Raw genomic sequence first — 24835 nt, 5'->3', positions numbered from 1 at the left:
TGACATCGGTGCCTTATTATTCTTTAATTTTTCTATACCTCCTTTAACCTCTGACATTGTTGGGAGCTTTTCTCTGTTATCTGCTTGATTCATCTCTAATTCTTTTTCATTTTTGTTTTTAATTTCTGATATAATTGTCGTCTCTGCTGCTTTACTTAGTTCATGCATTTCTCAAAGTTCTCTGTTCATATTTTCCCTCTTCTTTTCGGGTGGAATTTCTTTTCTTGTTTTCGTAGTTGTTTATATTCCACTTATGTTCGCGTGGGTCCGTATCTCTGCTGCATTTGCACATATGTCTCTTTTTCCCTTCAGTTATTACCTGACAATATTTGCCAAACCAGTAACTTGTTATAGTACTTCTTTATTTTTCCTCTATGCCTAATACTTCTTCAGCCGCTTCTATTATGACGTTTTTACAGGTTTTTCATTCCTCATTTATGATTTCGTGTTTTTTTTATTTCCTAATCTGTATTTCCTAATTTCTATTTTCTAATCTGTTTTTAAGTTTCTTTTATCCTTTATTTTTTATCCTTTTATGTTTTTGATATTTGAAATTCTGGCCATTATCCTACTTTCAACTATGTAGTGGTCAGAATTCGAATTTGCTTTCTTTCTGGTGCGTACGTTTATGATGTTAGATTGGTGTATATCCATCTGACGAAAAAAAAAACAAAGAAAATCAATAGCATTCTTATTGCCGTGTTATCTCAGAACGATGCAGATCTCATAGACGAATCGAATTTTACTACGCAAATGTTTTGCAAAGAATAGATCAAAAACTGATCTACATAGTTAACCGTAGAAAACTAGTTTATTTTAATTAGGTGATGTGAAATGATCAGTATCAAATTATTCAGATTATAATGCAAGGTAAATTAAAAGGAAAAAGGGACATAAGTAAAACATCATTAGAACTATTATTCAAAGCCACTGTAAACAAATTCTGACAAAAGCCAAAATGTTCACCATCTCTATGGAGAATATTGTACTGAATGGGAATATATTATTTTATCTTTCTTGACGTGTACACCACCGCACGACACACAACACTTTAATAGTACTATCTCCACAAGTTCTTGTTTGGTGTACAATTTTTGAGCCTGGGGTTTCACAGATTATATTCTGACAATGCGAAAAGCTGTGAACTTCATACAAAAATGTTTGCATGTAAATTAATGGTTAAGTATGAATAAATAACAGAATAACAATAATGGAGAGTGATAAACATAATAGTCCATTCAGGAGGTCATTTGTCCCCAACGAGAAGATGCAACACCGAAAATAGAAAATATATTTAATGGTTTAATACACATATTGTTCTAAATTTAGCCTAGTTCAAACCGGTTCTCGTAGGTTAGTTTTTCACTTAGAACAGAAAATTCCTAAAGATATGCTAGATGTATATACAAGAATATTTTAATTTTATGTCTTACCTGTATTCGTTCACCTTCATTGCACCAAACTCCCTGTTGAACAACTCCGAATTCTCCCATCCCCAGTTCCTTATTAATTGTGATACTTGAAGAAGGTATTATATGTTTGCTAGAAACTCTAGGTGCTTTAGAAAGAGTTAAAGAATCAGTACTACCCAAGAGAGAAGCGTCATTAACGGCATTCTCTTGTTTCCTATGGGTTAACAATTTCTTAAATTTTGAAAGATAGTTATGAGGAAAGTGCTTTTCATAATATTTTCTAAGTCTGCGCATCTCCGGCTTCGACATACCTATTTCTATCAGATCTCCTTCTGTTGTAAATTTTAATTGTGAAGGATGGGTAATCTTTAAGGTGTTTCTGAAACAAAATTAATTTTCATTGGCGGATTTAATAAACGAATTAAAGATTAAATTTTATATATTCCCATAACCTATACAGATAACATTAAATACAGTTCGAATTCGACAAGCTGAGTGAGTGGACGTATTCGAGTGCTGGTATTTTTACTTTTTGTTAAGATAAGTATATTACCTGTTATAATTATATTTTAATTGATATACTGAACCTCGTTAATTGATTATAATAATATTATTGATCTAGAAAATCGTTATAGACCGATAAAGGTCCTTATTTCGTGTTTGTTGAATACAAAGAAAAAAAAATCTAGGAAGACTTTTCCCAATCAAAATCGGTCACTACCTACTCCCTGATGAAGGGAGTAACTTTGGAATCGGCTAATTTTCTAGTTAATCATGTCATTAAACAAAATAATCTAGTTGCATATACTCCTAAATTCTTCACCCACAAAAAGGGTATCATAAGAATGGCTCATACTTTTTTTACCGATGAGTACCTACTAACTGCCATCATTTCCAATAAAACAGTAGTAAGTGTACAAAGAATGAAAAGGAAAATAATAGATTCCTATGGAAATCTCTGTTTAGTTAAGAGCGTAGGCGCAAAATTTCGGGCCAATGCTTTTTAAATGCAATCATTTTTTTCGAAACCTGAGAAAACTAACAAATATTTTTGAAAAATGTAAACGCAGAATGAAAGATTACATTATTACCGAGGGCCGAAAGTCCCTTAGAATAAACAAAAAGTTTTGTTGAATGAGAAATTTGAAATTAAAAATCACACTAAATTTTCTCTTTTTTTCACCCCTGTAACTTATTAAAATAAACATTATAGAAGTTTTCAGGGACTTTCGGCCCTCAGTAATAATGTAGTCTTTCATTCTGCGTTTAAATTTTTTAAAAATACTTATTAGTTTTTTCAGGATTCGAAAAAAATGAATGCATTTACAAATAAACAAAAAAACATACAAATTAATCTTTGCAACTTCCAAGTAGAGCCATATATACAACCAGTTGTGCAATGCTTTAAGTGTTTGCGTTATGGTCATTCGGCCAGACAATGCAAGTCTAAAGATAGCAGATGCAAAAAATGCACAAGTCTGGATCATCTGGAAGATGAATGTCAATCAGAAAATGTTTGCATATACTGTAAAAACAATGAACACAAACACAAATAAAACAGATTATGGCGCAGGAAAATATTTCCTTTAAGAAGCTGAAAATATGTATATAAATCCTTCTTATGCAAAAATTATTACGAATAACAAGTTATAAATATTAAATAACATTAATAACTTTCCCCCATTACCTGATGTCAAGCAAAAATCTTCTCTAGATCATTTTGGTGGGATCAGGAATGTAGTAAGATGGTAGAAAAACGGAAAACGGCCTTAAAAAATTATAGAATTCAGTCCAATCATAATAATTATTTAGTATATCAAAACGTAGCTGCCCAAACTAAACGTTTATTCAAAAACAAACAACGTTGCAACTGGATTAACTTTCTAAATAAGCTTAACAAAAATACACCACTGGCCGAAATTTGGAAGTTTGTTAAAGCTGAAATAACAAAAATTTTTTTTCTTTGTCCCAAAAAACCCCTTTTAAAAAAATTAATAGATCAAATTCTAAACAAAATAGGTCCTCCTTCTTTGGGAAAAATAGTCAGTCTGCTCCCGGGTTAGATGGCTTTACCTATAAAATAATTTATAATTTACCATATTCCGCTAATTTTTTTTCTTTTGTAGTTATTTAATGACTGGTGGAGGAAACAAAAATATTCAGACTGCTTTGAAAATATTATAATTTGCCTTAAACTTAAACCTTATAAAGATCTTGAAATTCCATCATCATACCGTTTATACCTTATAAAGATCTTGAAATTTCATCATCATACCGTCCAAACTCGTTAATATTCATGTGTCACCAAAACATTCGAAAGATTAATTAAGTTTAGATTAGAACATTTTGTTGAATATAGATCGCTATTACCAAGCATTCAATATGGTTTTCGTAGAGGACATGGAACAATCGATGCTGTGAGTCATTTAGTTTCAGAAATACAAATAAGTTTTTCTGGAAACATATAGATTATGTTTATTTCTAGATCTATCAGGGTAAAATGATGTAGTTGACCTAAATATTGTAGCAAAAAAAATGGAAACAATTGGAATTAATAAACCCGTATGTGCCAATATCATAAGTCTCTTTCATAATAAAAAAATATTTATTCGGGATCATAATAACGTATTACATGTCCACACACAGTATATAACGGTTTACCTCAAGGGTCCGTATTGGGCCATATTTTATTTAATATTTACACTGCAGATCTGCATACGTTAGTAGGTGACAAGTTCAACATGATACAATATGCGGATGATTTATGTTTTTACTTCAGCAATGGTTCATATGAGAAATGTTTATATGACTTGAAAGAATGTATTTATTTACTAATAGAGTGGTTTAGTGACATGGGTGTTAGTGTTTCTCAGGATAAGACTGCCTTGGTATGTTTTACTCGGCACCGAGTTAGAACTGCTAGAGCTGCGCTTGTCTAGATGGGTTCACGATTCCATTCGTCGACGAATATAAGTACCTAGGTATAGTATTAGATAAAAAATTGCAAAAAGATGCGAAAAAGCCATAAATCTACTAAAAGTAGTTTTCAAGAAAAAATGGGGAGCAGATAATACTATCACATACATTCTACAAAGCATATATTCGTTCCATATTGAACTATGGCTGTACATTATATGGGGCAACATTTAAAACGAATCTAATAACTATCGATCGTATACAATAGAAAGCTTTAAAAATTTGTATGGGTCTAATGATGTCATCGCCTAACCAAGCAGTCCTTGCATAAATCCAAGAACCTCCGTTAAATATACGTAGACAGTATTTAGTTAAAAAACAAATAATTAAGTAAAGGGCATTTAATACGAATATGATCCAAAAAATAGTTTTTATTAATACTTGTAACCTTACAACACCTTATTGGAGAATAAAAAACTCCCCTCCCTTGTCAGATGGCTTTATTAATACCAATCAATACATTTATAATTTTGTCCCATAAATCCAATATATGAATATAGTATATCAAAGTTCGGCGATGCATTGTTATGACAAAATATTAGATAAGTCGCCTAATTAATATTTAGAAAGACAGATCTATTTCTCAAAAAATAAAGATGATATTGGTGAATACACTGTATTCACCATATGCACCATATTTATGTAGTACATTTCAAGAGTATTATCTGAAATTTTGGTAAAAAAATATTAAAAACTAAGCAAATAATAGCTAATTTTTCAAGATGAAAAAAAAAGTCTCTTTGCGGTGTTCATCGTAACTTATAACTGGATCATCTGTTGACAAAAATCCAAAAATACTTCGCTATTTGATGAGTTTCCCTAGGTCGCAACATCGATATATTATTCATTTTATTGTTTTTTCAGATTTTAGAAGTAAAAAGACAAATTTTTTGAATTTTTGGTAAAATTTGACTAAACTGATGTAAAATTAATTACAACAAAATGGACATTGTCTTGACATTGCGACCTATTTATCGTTAATTTTAAAATTTGAAAAAGGTCAATTTAGTAGTTTTTGAGATACAGTGAACACCGACTTGAAAAAATTATTGCGAGAAAAACACGTTTAAAAACAATTTTTTTTTGATACCCACACAGTATCATCTATTTCAGATCCATAATAGCGAAGTGCTTCCTGCTAAAATATCTAGAGCATCTTTTTGCTCCTGCCTTCGACGAACTCTGCCTTTTTTGTTATCCAAGATTCCATTCCTTGTTTAGTAATTCCATTGTTATCTGCCGCAAGTGCATAATTATGAGAACTTGACACTATACTTATTCCAATTTATATGTGAGTGCTCACTCACTCATCTCACTCACACTACACTCACTTACCACACTCCTAAATGCCTATATCTTCATCAATTTTGCTCCGATCACTCGGAAATTTTAACTGGACACTCTTAAAGAGTTATACTACAGAATAAAAAAATTAAAAAATGCAAAAAATACACTATTTCCGTTAACCAACTTGACATTAAAAAAAGGGTGGTAAAATTCCATAGTAAATCACGGCGAAAAAACCAGGAAAAATACCTCATAATATTATCCCGACATGGTATGTATTTGGCGTTACATTTAGTTTACTCTCAATAAACACCAAAGTCTGATTTTATATGTATGTTATTTAAAAACATAAATGATGTATCCTTGATATATTATTGACATACTAATAGTGGTTTTTCCTTTTTATTGGCATTCTCTTTTAACATGCGTAACCAGATCCTACTGCATTCTGCCGAGGTATTTGCGACGCAATTGGTCTCATTAAGCATAATTAAAGCCGCTTCTTTGATTTTTCTATTTTTACCATCCGTTTCATTTAGGGCTATACTTAATTCGTTCCATTGTTCCATTCGTGAATACATATTAGAGATCTATCAAATTCTCTATTATTAATATAAGATATTCTAACATTTAATGGTCTTGCTGTTTAACCTAAATAAAAATGATTGCATTCATAATGTATTTTGTAAATACAATTCTTTGTTATGTCTTGTTCATTTTTAGGTTTAGTTTTAGATGCAATATTAAATTCTTACTAAAAAATGGACCTTATACAAAATTAACAAAGAATCCAACGAAGTGTTTGGAAAACATAATATATACAACTTTATTCAAGTTTAAAGATTATTTAACAAATGATCAAAGATTATTTACACCTCATTTTTATGGAGTACCGAAATTTCATAAAGCGAATACACCGCTTAGACCTATTTATAGTACCATGAATTCTCCTTGCAGTGAACTGTCAAAGTTTTTATTAAATATTATACAACCATTTGCAAATAATAATGACACATTTATAAAAACATACAATATTACATACAAAAATACACAATATTTTTTAAATAAATTATGAAATATTGAATTTAATTCAAATATTTTAGTGATTTTTGAGATATATTTATGGAAGATTTTGAAACAAATATTTCTAAACAAAATTTAAAACCCACAGTATGGTGGAGATATGTAGATGATGTATTCTCAATATGGCCTCATGGATCAGAGTTGTTGTAGCACACAAAGGTTATAGATGTTTGAGGCACACAAAATGAACGAGGCCGCGTTGATCGTATATAGTTACATACGAAATGTCATAGGGCACTATACATAAAAATAGTTTAACTAAAAGACAAATTTTGATTTATTGACTTAAAAAAGGCCTCCGGCTGAGTACAAAATAAATAACCGAAATAATCCTAACATGCGATATAGCAAATGAAAGGGGAAGATATAACGAATATATTCAGATAGAAAAAACAAACAAGGCGACTACCAAAATGGCACTACACATTAACTTCATTATTAATGAACGTATAGCGACATACGAGGTATCATAGGGCACTATAGATAAAAATAGATTTACTTTAAGACAAATGTTGATTTATTGACTTAAAGGAGGCCACTGGCTGTAAACAAAATAAACAACTAATCAAATCTTAACATGGCAAAAAACAAACAAGACAACTACTAAAAGGGCACTACACAGTATCTTCATTATTAATGAATGTATAGCGACATAGGAGATATCATAGGGCACTATGGATAAAAATAGATTTACCATAAGACAAATTTTGATTTATTTACTTACAGAAGGCCTCGGGCTGAGTACAAAATAAACAACTAAACGAATCCTATGCGACATAGCAAATAAAAGGGGAGGATATAACAAATATATTTAGATAGAAAAAACAATCAAAGAGACTACCAAAAGGGCACTACACATCGTCTTCGTTATTATTGAACGTATAGCGACATACTACATATCACATGACACTATATATGATAATAGACATATTTGCTTTATATATAAAGCATAAGCTAAATTCGCTTTATTGACCTAAAAAGAGCCTCTGACTGATTACAAAATAAACAACTAGCCTAATACACATCACATCAAATCAAATCATACTTGGATTATATGCAAAAAGTTTATTATTTTAAAAATTTAATGACTGTAGATGACAATTGATTGGATCCCCCGTCCATAATATATAATTGCCATGTGTTTCAATGCTTTAGAAATACTAACTAAAAATAAAACAAAATGATTATTGTATGTAGATAGGTAGTTTTGACAGTGACAAGAAAAAATGTCAAAGTTTGATTAGAGAAGAGATATAAAGGAAGGCATCTTGGAAAAAATTAAAAATTGCGGGTTTATTGTAATATATTTGGACAAATTTTAGAAGAAACTTGGTTTTTTATCAGAGGCCAGAAATTGAATTGTTTTCATCAGGAAGTTGCTTTTTTTTATTGTTAAGTAGAAAATGCAAAAAACGTCAAAAAACTGTCAAAGTTGAAACACGCTTTTTGAAGTTCCTTATAAATTTTTAGAGATTTTAAACAGTATTAAATACAGCTCCGTAATAGTATTCATATAAATTAGACGTGCCTTCGGTACAGCAACATTCGAGACTCCAGTAAACCGCCCATTGTTTGAATTTAATATAATTAATATTTTGCCTTAAATTGTGAAATTTGTGGCATTCTAACAGCAATAACGTTTATTGAACCACCTACCATATGAGTATCAATAGCGGGGGAAACCCCCTGACCCAAAAAACCCACAAAGCCAGCAATGTCTCGAAATATATTCGATAATCAAAGTGATGCCGAAATGGACCTTTCTGTAAGTACTCCAATTCCAATAAATTTGATGAATAATCCAAATACAACCAATCTGAATGAGACACAACAAAAAGTAACAAAACAGGTAAGGCAAGCATTTTTATTCAATAGCTATGATCTAGGCCCATATCATGTATATATCGAGAATAGCTCTACTGAGTTTAAAGGAAAACTAAATCCTTTAAAGATTAGTGAAATTATTTTATCTAATTTCCTGAAGCAGACAATATGATTTCAAGTATAGACGCCATTGGCAGACAGCTGACAGTGTCGACAGAAGAAAAAGAAGAATTGGATTGATTTTTGCGAAAGCCTTAACTCAAGAACACTAATAAAAGATGTCTGACGAAAAGTTAATTGTTTTAAAAACCGCAAACAAGCCAAAAAAAAGTACCTATTGATCCAGAAGGTACATGGTTGCAGGAATTCCATAAAAAAATTGCCCCGGCATGGGTTCCAAATGACGACACTGTACAAGAACATATCCAAACAGTACCCCGACAAAACCACAATTTTGACGAAAATTTTCATTTATGGGAATTGCATCGAGCCCTTGAACAGAGAAATAATACTTCTCCAGGTATTGACAATGTGTCATATTCGCTGTTATACAACTTACCTATAGAATATAAAACTTCACTAGTAAACATTTTCAACAATATTTGGAAAAATAAGACAGCAGTACCAAATAGTTGGAAAGAGTACCTGGTAATTCCGATTTAAAAACCTGGCAGACCAGAACGTGATCCAAGTTCTTACCGACCTATCTCCTTATCTTCATGTCTTTTAAAAACAGTTGAAAGAATAATTAAACATAGATTTGAACATTGGCTAGAACACGATGGCATACTTCCAAGTTCCCAATATGGTTTTCGCAAGTCTAGGTCCACTCAAGATGCAACTACAGCTCTAGTTACTTCAATTCAGCTTAATTTTACATGAAATAAGTCTACGGCAGCTGCGTTCTTTGAAATTTCTGCTGCTTTTGGTAATGTCAATTTAGACATTCTTTACCAAAAAATGTTGTATATTGCAATCCCTAGATCATTTGCTCTCTTTTTAAAATCTTTATATTATAACAGACTAACTTTTTTAAAAATTAATAATGAGGAATTTTCATACCCCCGACTAACTAATATTGGATTGCCACAGGGGAGTATTTTAAGCCCGATTTTATACATCCTGTAAAACAGAGATCTTGAAGTTAGTATACCAAACCATACAAAGATAAATTTGCTTATAACCAGAGAAAATAAGAATGAAAAATGTGTTTTTTTACATTTTGACCCTGCCGTGGTTATAAATAAATAACCCTTTTTAACTACCCCGCAATAAACTTAACTGTCGCCCGCAATAAACTTATTTACAATAAATACAACTGTTTCACATCTTTAGATAGTGAAACAGTTCATAGAAAATATGATAGATAGGAATGATACTGGATAATATAAAGCAGTCAAAATAGTTTATGTTATCCTTCAAAATGCGGTTTATACATTATGTAATACATTATAAGTAGTTGGAAAAAAATGTAAGTACAGATTTTTTGTTTTAACGTAAGTATATCATTGACAATAAAAGTAAACAACTCTTTTTTGTTTTAACGTATTTAATTGACAATAAAATTAAACAACTTTTTTGTCAAGAACGCCATTCAAACAATATTTATTAGTATCTTATATTGCTCCAAATGGCTTCACTATAGGAAGTTAATGATTTAGAAATCTACATATTCATATGTATGCACTGTATTATTGTTGTCTGATATAACGAGATTGGCTTATAACGAGGTAATTAGTGTGTCATTTTAGTTCTCGTTATACAAGGAGTCTACTGTATAATATATATATATATATATATATATATATATATATATATATATATATATATATATAGGTTTATAAAACTGGGAACTGGGTTTACTATTATGTAGACAGCGCTTATATTAGAATTAGTGTACAGTTTTTTCATCTTACAAAACACTATTTTAATTTATTGGAGATAAGAACAGTATAATATTTCTAGTTCAGAGGAGAAATAGATATATAACTTACGACATTGATAGCAGCTTAAACCATCAGAAAGGAAGATTGTATAAAAAGTACTGTTACGATAAAAATCCTGGCCTAAAAATAACTGTAAAATATATGATGACTAATATTCTGTTTTGTTGTAGAAATTTCGCCGGAGGTTCTAGATTCAAATTATGGTGAATTCTCCAACTAGATGCTTCTCGATTTTTCGATGCAAGACAATGCGATCTTTCGATGCTGTTCTAGTATATCAGGATTTCGTATATAAATACAACATTTTTATATGGAGGGCCAGTTAATTCTCAAGACCCGCGCTCGCGAATTTGTTACGTACGGATATAATAAATTATTGTTAGATAAGTTAATATAAATAAAGAAATAAATTAAATTCGTAAGTGTTATAAATATTGAACCTTTTAATAAATTCACAACAAATGGTGTCAGAAGTGGGATCGAACATAAATTAGACTTATAATAATAATACAAGTGTGATATAGAATAAATTGTGAAAATGGCTACGATTTATGAGCTGACAGTGACTAATTTAAGAAGACATCTTGAAGACAGAGAATTAGCTTCTACCGGAAAAAAGGCTGAGTTAGTCCAACGACTAAAGAACGCTTTGCTAGAAGAAGGACTAGATCCAGAGACTTATATATTTGAAGATGCTGTCATCTCGTCGATTTCGAAATTAGAGAACAAAGTTTCCGGTGATATCGCATCATTAGAGAACAAAGTTTCTGACGATATTTCGAAAGTTTCTTCTGATGTAGCCAAAGTTTCCGGCGACATCGCTTCGTTGGAAGACAAAGTTTCTAACGAGATTTCTTCGCTGGAAAGCAAAGTCTCTGCTAACATCTCTTCGGAAATCTCTAAAGTCACTTCTGAGATGTCTGCCCTGGACGATAGAATATCTTCATTAAAAAACCAAGTTGCTGCCGATATGTTAGCCTTCGAAGAAAAGATATGGAAAGAGATGGAAAAGAAGATGGAGGAAACAGGGACAGCAGAGAGAGGTAACAATCCGATTACAGTGGAGATAAAAGAAGACGAGACGAAATTTAAGTTGGAGACACGGCCGAAATTTGAAGGAAGTGGAGGTTCTATTCATGTTAAAGTCCCAACTTTCGACGGAAAATCATCATGGAACAACTACATGAAACAGTTCGAATCAGCCGCAAGAGCAAATGGATGGTCTGAAAAAGAAAAGGCTGTAAACCTGACTATCGCCCTTCGAGGAGATGCCTTAGATGTGCTTCAGACCATAGCCGTAGAGGAGACCGATGATTTCGAACAACTGAAGAAGAGGTTAAATATGCGATATGGCCACGAACATTTGGAGCATGTATATCAGTCACAGCTTAAAAATCGTAGACAGAAGAAAGATGAGGCTCTTCAAGAATATGAGGTAGATATTGCCAGATTAGTACGATATGCTTATCCAACAGCTCCCGAAGACATGATGGAAAAATTGGCCGTTCAAACGTTTATTGATGGTCTTCGTGATCACGAAATGCAGAGAACACTGCGATTAGCTCGTCACAAGACGCTGGTTGATGTCTTATCCGCCGCCCTCGAATACGAGTCAGCTACGCAGGCCTCTGGAGGATACAGTAAAGTTAGGACTGTAAAAGAGGAAGGAGATGAAGATAAACTTGACCAGCTCGTTAATATGATGAAAATTATTACATGCAAGAAAACGAAGACCATAAAATCAAGAAACTCACCATCAGGAAAACCAGAACGAGTTGGCTTTAGGGGAGCAGCTTCGACCCGGAACTTTTCCAAAGACCCTCTTATACTAATAGCTTCTTTGAAATGTCGTGAAGATAGTGTATATGTAGATGGAGAAATAAATGGTAAAAGACATACGTTGTTGGTGGATACCGGAGCGACCAGAACCATTATACGTCCAACAGTTATAAACAGCCGAAAGAAACTGTTACCAACGAGGTTGCGACTTCGGACCGCTACAGGTGAAAATGCCAACATTCATGGAGAAATCCAGGTACAATTGGGAATTGGAGCAGAAAAGTTTGTCCATACTGTTATAGTTGCTGACATCGAAGAGGATGTTATATTAGGAATGGACGTAATGAATATGCATGGATTCCAATTGGATTTTAAGAATAAGGTAATCAAAGTTGGCAACGAGGAGGTATTTCTCCATCCACATAATGACAACACTGTGCAAGCAGCCATTAAAGAAGATACAGTCGTGCCTGCGAGAAGCGAAACGATCATAGTAGCGCGGCTACAGGGAATTGTGGACGAAGGGAGACCTGTTATGATGGAGCCTTGGAACCACGACGATGAGGTTGGCCGTGGAATCATAATTGGAAAGGAATTGGTGACTTCGGCTAAAGAAATTCCTGTGAGACTTATCAATGTCAACGACTACCCAGTGACCATCAAGAAAGAGACAAAGGTAGGAACTTGTGTACCTGTGACATCCATAATCCGTCAGGCGACATCATCTGATAATTCCAACGACAAATTCGACCAAATGGTTGCAGTTGCAGGACAGTCTCTAAATCAGATGGAGAAAAGGAAATTAAGGGAATTTCTTCGGCAGTATCGTGATATTTTCGTACCGAAAGGAGGAAAGACGGGAAGAACTACCGTTGTTAAGCATAAAATTAATACTGGTAATGCTAAGCCAATTCGTCAAACAGCTCGACGATTACCACAGGCGAAGAGAGCGGAAGCTGAAACGATTGTTCAGGAAATGAAGAAAGACGGGGTGATAGAACCTTCTACGAGTCCATGGGTCTCTCCGGTGGTCCTGGTTAAGAAGAAAGACGGAACGACGAGGTTCTGTGTGGATTACCGTTTGCTGAACAACGTTACCAAGAAAGATAGTTATCCTCTGCCTCGGATCGATGACACATTGGACACATTGGCTGGAAGTAAATTGTTTTCTACTTTAGATTTAAAGTCTGGATACTGGCAGGTAGAAATGGACCCAGTCGATAAAGAAAAGACAGCCTTCACCACAGGATCTGGATTGTGGCAATTCAACGTTATGCCATTTGGACTTTGTAATGCTCCTGCGACATTTGAGAGGCTTATGGAAAATGTGTTGAGAGGGTTATCTTGGAAAACATGCCTGGTTTATTTCCATCCATCCATCCAATGGCGCTACAGCCCAAATCGGGCCTTGGCCTCCTTCAACAGGCTTCTCCAACCATCTCTATTTACCGCTGTTCTTTTCCATGAACGCGTTCCCAGGCAGTTCCTGGCATCCTCATCGACTTCATCTTCCCATCTCTTTTTAGGTCTTCCAACAGGTCTTTTTCCCTGCATTCTTGCATTTAATAATTTTCTGGGGATTCTATTCTCATGCATGCGGACCACGTGCCCTGCCCATCGTAATCTCTGCAGTTTAGTATGTTGTGCTAGAGGTGGTTCGCTATATTGCTCGTATATTTCTCTATTGTACCTAATTCGCCAGTTGTTGTTTTCACTTATTGGGCCCAGGATCCTACGTAATATTTTTCTTTCAAACACATCTAATGCATTGGCAGATTTCTGTGTCACCACCCATGTTTCGCAACCATAACTTACTATGGGCCTGATTATTGTTTTATAGACCCGGAGTTTTGTTTTCCGGTGTACGTCTCGCGATTTGAATATGTGGCCCATCGCGAAATAGGCTTTATTTGCCAGCACAAGCCTTCTATTTATTTCCGGTTCTTCTTCATTGCTTGCGACCAGATCCATTCCTAGGTATGTGAATCTATTTACATGTTCTATATCGTCAATAAAGTGTTGTTGCACCGGTCTATTTGATCTGGACCTGGTTTATTTAGATGACATAATCGTCTTGGGGGAGACATTCGAAGATCATTTGAGGAATTTAGAAAACGTTTTTAATCGACTTAAAGCTGCCCAATTGATGCTAAACCCCAAGAAGTGCCAGCTATTTCAAGGTAAAGTCAATTATCTGGGTCATATAGTCAGTAAAGAAGGAGTGGCCGTGGATAAGGGAAAAATCGATTCCATTAAGGAATGGCCAAAACCAACTGACAAACATCAAGTGAGAAGTTTTCTTGGACTATGTACTTACTACCGGAGGTTTATTAAGAAGTTTGCAGATATCGCTAAGCCATTAACGCGACTTACAGAGGAAGCAAGAGAATACCGCTGGGATATAGACTGCCAAAATGCCTTTGAGACCTTGAAAAAGCATTTAATAACAGCACCAATTTTAGGGTATCCACTGCCAGAAGGAGAGTTCATCTTAGATACAGATGCAAGTAATGTGGGAATTGGAGGAGTGCTGTCTCAGATTCAAGGAGGACAGGAACGAGTCCTCGGATATTTTAGTAAAGTTCTTTCAAAACCTGAGCGGAATTATTGCGTCACGAGAAGAGAACTTCTGGCAGTAGTGAAATCAGTAGAGCACTTCTATCAATACCTCTATGGAAGAAAGTTTCTAATCCGAACCGACCATGCCGCCCTTAAGTGGTTGATGCAGTTTAAGAATCCAGAGGGTCAGATAGCCAGGTGGATCGAACGACTCCAAGAATACGATTTTAAGATTGAGCACCGGGCCGGAGTTAGCCACAGAAACGCTGATTCTCTTTCCAGAAGGCCATGCTCAGCAGAGTGTTCCCACTGCAACAAAACGGAATCCAAGGAAGCAGCAGTGCTAAGAACGACGATTGTCAACGACGACTGGACGCCTACTAAGATCAGGGAAGAACAAGAGAGAGATCCAGTTATACAGAAAATCCGAAAATGGAAAGAGGAAAACCGTCGACCACCTTGGCAGGAAATATCAAACCTATGCTCAGTAGTTAAGACGTATTGGGCCCAGTGGGACTCATTTATCATCGAAGATGGCTTGCTTAAAAGAGTCCTGGAAAATGATGACGGTTCAGAGAAGAGAAGACAGTTGGTGATCCCAAAGAGCAGAATAGCCGAAGTACTTCGTCAGTTACACGACAGTCCATCGGGAGGGCATTTTGGTGTAAGGAAAACCCTTCAGCGAATTCGGGAACGGTTTTATTGGATGAACAGTTCCGACGATGTAAAAGACTGGTGTAAGAAATGTACTATTTGTGCCACGAGTAACGGGCCTTACCGAAAAAGGAGAGCTCCTATGAGACAATATAATGTTGGAAGCCCGTTTGAAAGAATAGCTTTGGACATCGCTGGGCCATTTCCAGAAAGTGAAAATGGAGGCAAGTACATGCTGGTAGTAATGGATTACTTCAGTAAGTGGGTCGAGATTTACGCACTTCCAGACCAGAAGGCCGCCACCGTTGCAGATAAGTTGATCCAAGAATATATCAGCCGATTTGGAGTGCCTTTGGAGATCCATAGTGACCAAGGCAGGAACTTCGAAAGCGATCTATTCCAAGGAATATGTGATAGACTAGGCATGAAGAAAACAAGAACTACAGCATATCATCCGCAATCTGATGGTATGGTAGAACGGATGAATAGGACAGTTGGCAAATATTTGACAAAGATGGTGTCCGATCATCAGCGAGACTGGGACCAATACCTTCCGTTCTTCACAATGGCCTACAGATCTGCTGTTAACGAATCAACAGGCCAGACACCAGCGAAAGTCCTATTCGGACGCGAAATGCGACTACCTTGTGATCTAGAGTTTGGGTGTCGACCTGGAGAAGATGTAGCAGGTGAAGATTATGTGATCGAATTACGAAGAAGAATGGACGATGTACATGAGTTGGTCCGTTCCCACCTTCAGATCGCTAGCGACCGAATGAAGAAACGGTACGATACACAAGCCGAAAAGGGTTGCTTTAAGAAGAACGACAAAGTATGGCTGTATAATCCCAAGAAGCGAAAAGGTTGTTCTCCCAAATTGCAGCAGTTTTGGGAAGGTCCATACCTCATTATGGAGAAGATCAACGATGTCATCTACCGAATAAGCAAGATTCCGAAGGGAAAGCCGATGATAGTACACCATAACCGACTGGCGTCTTTCGAAGGTGACCACGACGTAGATGAAGAAGTGGAAGTAAACCAAGTCCACGATGTGTCTGACCTCACGTTTGAGGAATTCATGGGTGCCTATGGAGGTACCGGTAAAGCGAGACATGGTGTTACCACTGAAGAAAAGCAAGATCTACTCGCGCTCCCCGATGACTACTCGCTGGCCCTCACCATCCCGGCCAGTATCAAAGACGCACTAGGGTTGGCATCCGTCTTTGGAAGGAAGTTTGGTCGAGTTGCAGAACTTCAATGCCAGGTGCCAGCTCCCGGTAAAACCTTGAAACTCCAAGATGCATCACGTTACCTTTTCTACCTGGTAACGAAAGACACTGCCCGTGACCAACCTACCTACCGAGATGTATGGGAAGCCTTACTTCAATTGAGAGAGCACGTACTAGAGTCCGACGTGCAAAAGTTAGCCATGCCAAAGTTGGAGTGCCGCCAATTAGATTGGAGGGTTATCCGAAATATGGTGGAGGAGATCTTCAAGGACACCGAAGTCCAGGTGTTAGTCTGTTGCAATCCGCATAGTTACTGGTGCGGAGAGAAAACCGTCCCTTGTCATTTTTATACAACTGGAAGTTGTAAAAGAGGGTCCAGTTGCCGATACCAGCATACAGTTCCGGTTCCAGTCCCGACAAGGTTCCAGGAGGAACCATCTTTTAAGAGGGGGGCAATGTTACGATAAAAATCCTGGCCTAAAAATAACTGTAAAATATATGATGACTAATATTCTGTTTTGTTGTAGAAATTTCGCCGGAGGTTCTAGATTCAAATTATGGTGAATTCTCCAACTAGATGCTTCTCGATTTTTCGATGCAAGACAATGCGATCTTTCGATGCTGTTCTAGTATATCAGGATTTCGTATATAAATACAACATTTTTATATGGAGGGCCAGTTAATTCTCAAGACCCGCGCTCGCGAATTTGTTACGTACGGATATAATAAATTATTGTTAGATAAGTTAATATAAATAAAGAAATAAATTAAATCCGTAAGTGTTATAAATATTGAACCTTTTAATAAATTCACAACAGTACTTTCGAATGAAGTTGATTATAATAAATAGGGGGACATTTAGTTTATTCAATTGACAAAAGAAATTGGCATTTAAAAACTAAGCACGTGGTTATAACTAGAATATTGTATAGCAGTTCGAGCTCGAATAAATCATATAAGAGATAACAAATTAAAGCCAAGCCTTTTTAAGTGTTCTTCAAGTGAATAGGTGAAATTGTCGGACATGCATTTGATAGCAACAATCTAGTTGCTGGTGTAATCAATCTATGTCCTTTGATAATGTGATTTGTTGTGTGAACTTCTCTGTAGGTTTATAGAAAATATTCCACAATATTTCTTCTGGCAATAGAAATACAGACTCTATTATTACATCTTTTGGTTATATGTACTATGCTTCCCCATAATATTATATATGCTTATATTGTTATTCCATCTATAGACTTAAATACAACTGCCTGTTCTCGGGTTGAAAAATTATATACTGCTTGTTTAGTTCTTCAAAGAATTGATCATTTTGGGGGCCATTGTAGTCAATTTTTTAATACTTAAGTTATATAAAAATTTTTTTTTCAAAACTTAATTTTAATTTGTGAAAGCAAGGCTCGATGAAGCCCTGTTCAATGAAAACAAACTAGTAATTAATTTCCTGTTTATTGTAATAATGCAGTCACACTATTATCCTAATACGCTGATCAGCTTAAGTCACTAACTTCCTAATGTCCTAATCAGCTTAAGATGGAATACTGGTAGTTCTGTTATGACATTGTGAAGACACACTCAACTTCTAATACGGTGATTGGCTTGGGTCACTAATTGCCTTATATGGTCACGAGTAGTTCGGTGATGACACATAAACACAGCGGAACGAGAGATAATAATTTAGTGTGATTTTAATTATGACCATTGTGAACGAGTTTGATTTAATTTAATAAAATAGCTATATTTACGTAAATACGTGTTTTAACTATTTTAATAGACGATACTATTTTAATAGACGATATCAGAAGTGTGTTAAAGAACCTACGGTAGAATTTAGTGAACTGTTTTTAATGTTAAGTGATTAAAAGTGTCCAAAATGCCGAAAAGGAAAAAGTCCAAGCGAGATAGTAGTTCCAGTCATGGTACAATGAATACACAAGTGAAACCACAACAATTTTCGTCTACCGATTCTTCGCCGAGAAGGTAGTCAAGGTATACAAAAACGAAAAGAACACGTAGAATGAAGTAAGTGTACTAAAAGGTTTTTACTAGTCGATATGGAAGAGAAATTTTAATAAATCATACACGTAAAATGTATTAAAGACACTTATCACCTTTTTACTGAATATGGTTTGCAGTAGTAGAAATATATTGTTGTCCGGCATAATAATATATGTGGGCTTACTTTGTTTTACATGCAACAGAACTTTAATTTTATGGAAGTAAGTAGCGATATATTGTTTTATTTGAAAACGAAAAGTTGATTAGGTGTAACTTATTTGTTTATTACACAAATTATCTGCTGAATGGTAAGTCGTATCATTTATTTGGTTTTACCTGTATGTAGAGCGGAAAAAGCTGAGAATTTTGGTATACTTAACTCAATATTTTAAAATTTGTCATTTACCTGGTTTTCGCAGTATACCGACGATATTTCAAGCGATTTCTAAGCTTAGAGGTACCTCTAAAACATGGTACGCTAGTTTTATTGAAAATGAAGTTGCATGGTCTCAATTTTCTTGGGCAGAATGGAGATCAGTGTTAGAAAATACTTTTCAAAGTACACGAAATACTTATGATCTTTTTATGGACGTAGCCCATCATAAACCAACAGAGGGTTCTTCATTATATGAATTTTATTTTGAACATTTAGCCAAAATTAATAAACTTAAAGTAAATTTTTCCAAGTCAGATAAGATTTCTTTAATAATTGGTGCTATTAGAGACGAACATATTAAATCTGCTATTGAAGTTGCTCAAATCAAAGATGTCAATTTATTGGCAGTTTATTTAAGAAATAAGCTTTATCACAAAAGTCCAGAAAAATTGCCTGATTTAACAAATCCAATTGTTTTTTCCAAATCAAAATTTGTACATAATAACAAATTTGTTAATAACAAATTTAACAAGAATAAACCTTGTATGTGCTGTGGAATTCAGGGTCATTTAAAAAAAGATTGTCACCACAGAAACCAAATATGCAGGTTTTTTTTTTTAAAATTAAAGGTCATATTGAACAATACTGTTTTAAAAAGAACAAAGAATGTCAAAAGACAAAAGTAAATAAAACGAACAAAAATTTAGAAAAAAATAAATCTGTTAAACAAATACAGTTTGATTCATTCGAAAATAAATTTAATAAAATTATTTTCTTAAATGAGCACAGCCATACTGCATTCATTGATTTTGGCAGCGATTGTTCGCTAATTTCAAAAGAATTGGCAGATAAGTTTAAATTAGAAATAAAATCATTAACTAAAGATGTAAAACTTTCTGGATTTTTGGGAAATTCTTTATCAGTTGAATATTATGTATTTGCTAAAAGAAAAATCGATTTTGTAGAATTAAATATTATGTTGTATGTCATGGATAAAGATTGGGTTATAATGACTTTCTAATAGGAAGAAATTTTACAGAAGATGTAAATATTATGTATTATAGGATAGATAATAGTTTAACATTTAAATTCCTTAGATAAAGAAAGACTTAGATAAATAAATAAGTACAGGAAATATATCTAAATACGAGAAAATGGTGTTGGAAAATATTTTGCTAAATCACGAGGACTGTTTTTATACAAATTTGAAAGCTCTAAAAAAATCGCATTCTGTTGTTATGAGAATCTATATTACAAGTTCAGATGTAGTTAAGCTTCGTCCCTACAGAACACCTGCAGCTGACAAAGAAATTTTACAAAAAACAGTACAAGAATTATTGGATGCAAATATTATTCGAAAGAGTAATTCATCGTTCGCAAGCCCTTCTTTTCTTATTGATAAAAAAAAGATGTAAATTGGACATGGACATAAGAAGAAACAAAAATTGTTAAAGAAATAAAGAAAGTTATAGTCTCAGAACCAATTTTAACAATATTTAATCCGAAACATGACATAATAGTTTACACGGATGCAAGTAGAGAAGGATTTGGAGGCATAATAACTCAAATTGTTGATGGTCGTGAAAAGTCAATTGCCTATTTTAGCAAGCAAACCACAAAAGAAAAAAAGAAATATCATTCTTTTGAACTAGAGCTTTTGGCTATTGTCAAAACCTTAGAAAGGTATAGATATTATTTAGCAGGAAGATATTTTACTGTAATAACAGACTGCAATTCCGTTAAAAATGCATTAGTAAAACAAACAATAATCCCAAGAATAGCAAGATGGGTTTTGTGTTTACAAGATTTTTGTTTTAAAATAAAACATAAATCAGGAGTACAACTACAACATGTAGATGCCTTAAGTAGGAACTTTGAAAGAACTGAAGCAGAGGAAAGTCTTGAAATTAAAGTGATGCTCATCAAAGAAGACGACTATCTAAGAGAAGCACAGGATACAGATACGGAAATAAATAAAAAAAGATTATTCTTTTGTCAGGAGATCAGGAAAATCATAAGGATACTTTCAAGAAATATGATTTAAGAGGAAACAAAGTTTATAAAATAACGGAATATGGTAGAAGATGGTATGTGCCTAAAGATTGTCGTTGGCAAATTGTCAAAATGAATCATGACGCAATTGGACATTTTGCGTTGGATAAAACAATTAAAAGAATAAAAGAACGGTATTGGTTCCCACGAATGCGAAGATTTATTAAGAAATACATTTCGGCTTGTCTTGCCTGTTTATACCATAAACAACCGGGAGAAAAAAAGCCTGGCTATCTACATTCCATTCCAAAATATGCTAGACCGTTTCATACACTCTATGCCGATCATTTAGGGCCATTTGTGTTAACGAAATCTCAAAATAAATACATCTTGGTTTTGATTGATGCCTTTTCTAAATTTGTGTTTGTTGAAGCTGTCCCAGATACATCAAGTAAACATGTTATTTGTGCTTTAGAAGAAATTTTTTAAAATATTTGGTAACACCAAACGAATGATATCAGATGCACGATCAGCTTTTGTTTCAAAAGAATTTTTGAATTATATGGCAGAGAGAGGAATTAGAGTGTTTACAACTGCAGTAGGAATGGCAAGAGGCAACGGCCAAGTAGAAAGGGCAAATAAAACATTACTGGATACCATGGCCACAATGGGTGCAAAGTTTGAGTCCGATATGTGGGATAAGAATTTAAAAAACATTCAACAAGGAATAAACGAGACAAAACACCGAATAACTAAATCTTCTCCCAGTGAAGTGTTTTTCGGGTACAAATTAAGAGTTGATGGAGACAAATACATAGATGATAATGATATGGACATTATTGGTGTAACGTCATTGAGAAAGGATGTAGCTAAACGATTAGAAGAAAACAGAATCAAACAGAATAACGAATTTAATAAAAAAAAGATGCTCTCCAGTGAAATATGCTGTTGGTGACCTGGTATTGACAAAAGTTACAAGTTTTCCAGCAAACAATGAAAGTAAGAAGCTTTTAGAAAAGTATAGAGGGCCATTCAGGATTGTTGATGTTCTACCAAATGATAGATATCGTGTAAAATAAGACGTACATTCATCAAGAACAAGGCGTCCTTATGAAGGAGTTGTTGGTGGAGAAAACATCAAGAGATTTAAGATTCAAAGATCTTAAAATTATTCAGGTTAGTTACATGATAGTGTAGTCATTTTGTAGAATGACATAAAGATATTGTATTGTTTAAAAGGAATTTGTTTGAATAGCTGGAACTGAAAAAAAATATATTTTAATTGTCATTCTGAAAAATGACAACAAAGTGTTTCAATGATCTGAATATGTTTATTTGAGTAGTTCTGACTATTTGAAGCAAATTTATATTATTCGTCATTCTGAAAAATGACAAATAAATGTTTTAATGTTCTGAATGGATGTTCAGTTCGTCATTCTGCAAAATGACAAATAAATGTTCTAATGTTCTGAATGGATTTTCAGTTCGTCATTCTGAAAAATGACAAATAAATGTTTTAATGTTCTGAATGGATTTTCAGTTCGTCATTCTGCAAAATGACAAATAAATGTTTTAATGTTCTGAATGGATTTTCAGTTCGTCATTCTGCAAAATGACAAATAAATGTTCTAATGTTCTGAATGGATTTTCAGTTCGTCATTCTGAAAAATGACAAATAAATGTTATAGTGTTCTGAATGGATTTTCAGTTCGTCATTCTGAAAAATGACAAATAAATGTTCTAATGTTCTGAATGGATTTTCAGTTCGTCATTCTGCAGAATGACAAATAAATGTTTTAATGTTCTGAATGGATTTTCAGTTCGTCATTCTGCAAAATGACAAATAAATGTTTTAATGTTCTGAATGGATGTTCAGTTCGTCATTCTGAAAAATGACAAATAAATGTTTTAATGTTCTGAATGGATATTCAGTTCACCATTCTGCAAAATGACACCCAAATATTTTAATGTCTTGAATGAGTTTGTTTGAATAGCCGTAGCTATGTGAAACAAATTTATTCACATTGTCATTCTGAAAAATGACAGCCATATGTTTTAATGTTTAAAAATGAGCTTGTATGGATAGTTGTAGCTATCTGAAACGAATTGATTTAGACTATGTCATTCTGCAGAATGATGGAGCCTTTCTATAAATTGGCATTCTTAATAATAAAGAACATATTATTTTTTTTTATAGGTGTTGTACGATCGAGGACGGTCGTGACGTCAGGATGGTCGAATGCAGTCACACTATTATCCTAATACGCTGATCAGCTTAAGTCACTAACTTCCTAATGTCCTAATCAGCTTAAGATGGAATACTGGTAGTTCTGTTATGACATTGTGAAGACACACTCAACTTCTAATACGGTGATTGGCTTGGGTCACTAATTGCCTTATATGGTCACGAGTAGTTCGGTGATGACACATAAACACAGCGGAACGAGAGATAATAATTTAGTGTGATTTTAATTATGACCATTGTGAACGAGTTTGATTTAATTTAATAAAATAGCTATATTTACGTAAATACGTGTTTTAACTATTTTAATAGACGATACTATTTTAATAGACGATAATAAGAATACTTGGTTACATATCGAATTTGTATAATGAAATTTATACATTATTATGAAACAATACTTTAAATAAGACTAAATATAAAAGGACTATAGTAAGCTGGTAGTAATTAAAGCAAATAAAAATTAAATAAAACAGTAATCAAATACAAAATTAGTAGTTTGTAATTTGAAGTTATAAAAAATGTTTGAAGGCTTACTCCTGGTTGAAAACTATGTAATGAGTGATAGATAATATCGACACTTTAAAGGTAAAACTCATCAAGTACTTCTTACATAGTTTGGAGAAAATGAAGTTTTATGAAAAAGTGGAATATTTTTGGACACAGAACATTTATCTTAAATCCGATTTTATTGATTTTTGGGTTGGTATTTTATTTTAAGACGCTCTTTGATGTTGATAATTAAATTCAAAATAAGATTTTTCAGTTTCGTCAGAAAATGCAAAAATGTACTTAATAGATTTTTCCTCTTAAGATATTTATGTTTAGGACAGTACTTAGTAAAGTAAATATCTACGTAGTGAAAAGAACGTGTACCTAAGAAATTTTTCCTTTAGTAATGATTATTGACACACAAAACTCGAGACCTTATTCTCTTACGACATGGTCAGAAATCATAACGTAACTGTCCTGACCAGTTCCCATTTTAAGCATTAATAATAGTGAATAAGAATAATAAAACAACATAACCTATTTTCAAATGTATTCAAAAAAAAGTTACTCAAATTAAAGAAACAAAATTTTATTCATCTGTAGAATCTACATCCACGTCCGGTTCTGGAAGTCTTTCAATTGTATCTGTAGTAGAAATGGGTAAGTTTTGGTACCACAAATGAGTTTCTTCAGGTATTATTCCTGACCTGCATAATTTTTCCAAATCATCCCTTTTTTGCTTTGTTATGGGTAGAAGACTCCCTGACTCATTCCAGTTGCGGTTTTTTATTGTTTTCGAGGCCAGATATTGGAGATCTTTAAACTCGTTGAATTTGAATTCCTTTGTTTGGTACGGTGGCTTAAACTCCTGGTTTTTCTTTTTTGATAACCTAAAAGTACTTCGCTCAGGTCTAGCGCTTTTAAAAATGTCTTTCCAATCAGTCATAGTAAACACTGTTTTATTTCTTTTAGCATTTTCTATA

General features: G+C 33.8%; 1 protein-coding gene across 4 annotated transcripts in view; it reads right to left on the bottom strand.

Annotated features, from left to right (window-relative positions):
* Positions 1–24835, bottom strand: part of Ack-like (activated Cdc42 kinase-like) — a 212344-nt gene that overhangs the window by 162556 nt on the left and 24953 nt on the right. For all 4 annotated transcript variants that reach the window (XM_072537697.1, XM_072537694.1, XM_072537696.1 and 1 more), the window contains exon 3: positions 1434–1791. In XM_072537697.1, the coding sequence (XP_072393798.1) occupies positions 1434–1791 (358 nt within the window). The remainder of the gene's footprint in view (positions 1–1433; positions 1792–24835) is intronic.

The sequence above is a fragment of the Diabrotica undecimpunctata genome, chromosome 7, assembly GCF_040954645.1.
Source record: "Diabrotica undecimpunctata isolate CICGRU chromosome 7, icDiaUnde3, whole genome shotgun sequence".
In the NCBI taxonomy this organism is placed as follows: Eukaryota; Metazoa; Arthropoda; class Insecta; order Coleoptera; family Chrysomelidae; genus Diabrotica; species Diabrotica undecimpunctata.
This window is presented reverse-complemented; position numbering and strand designations above follow the sequence as displayed.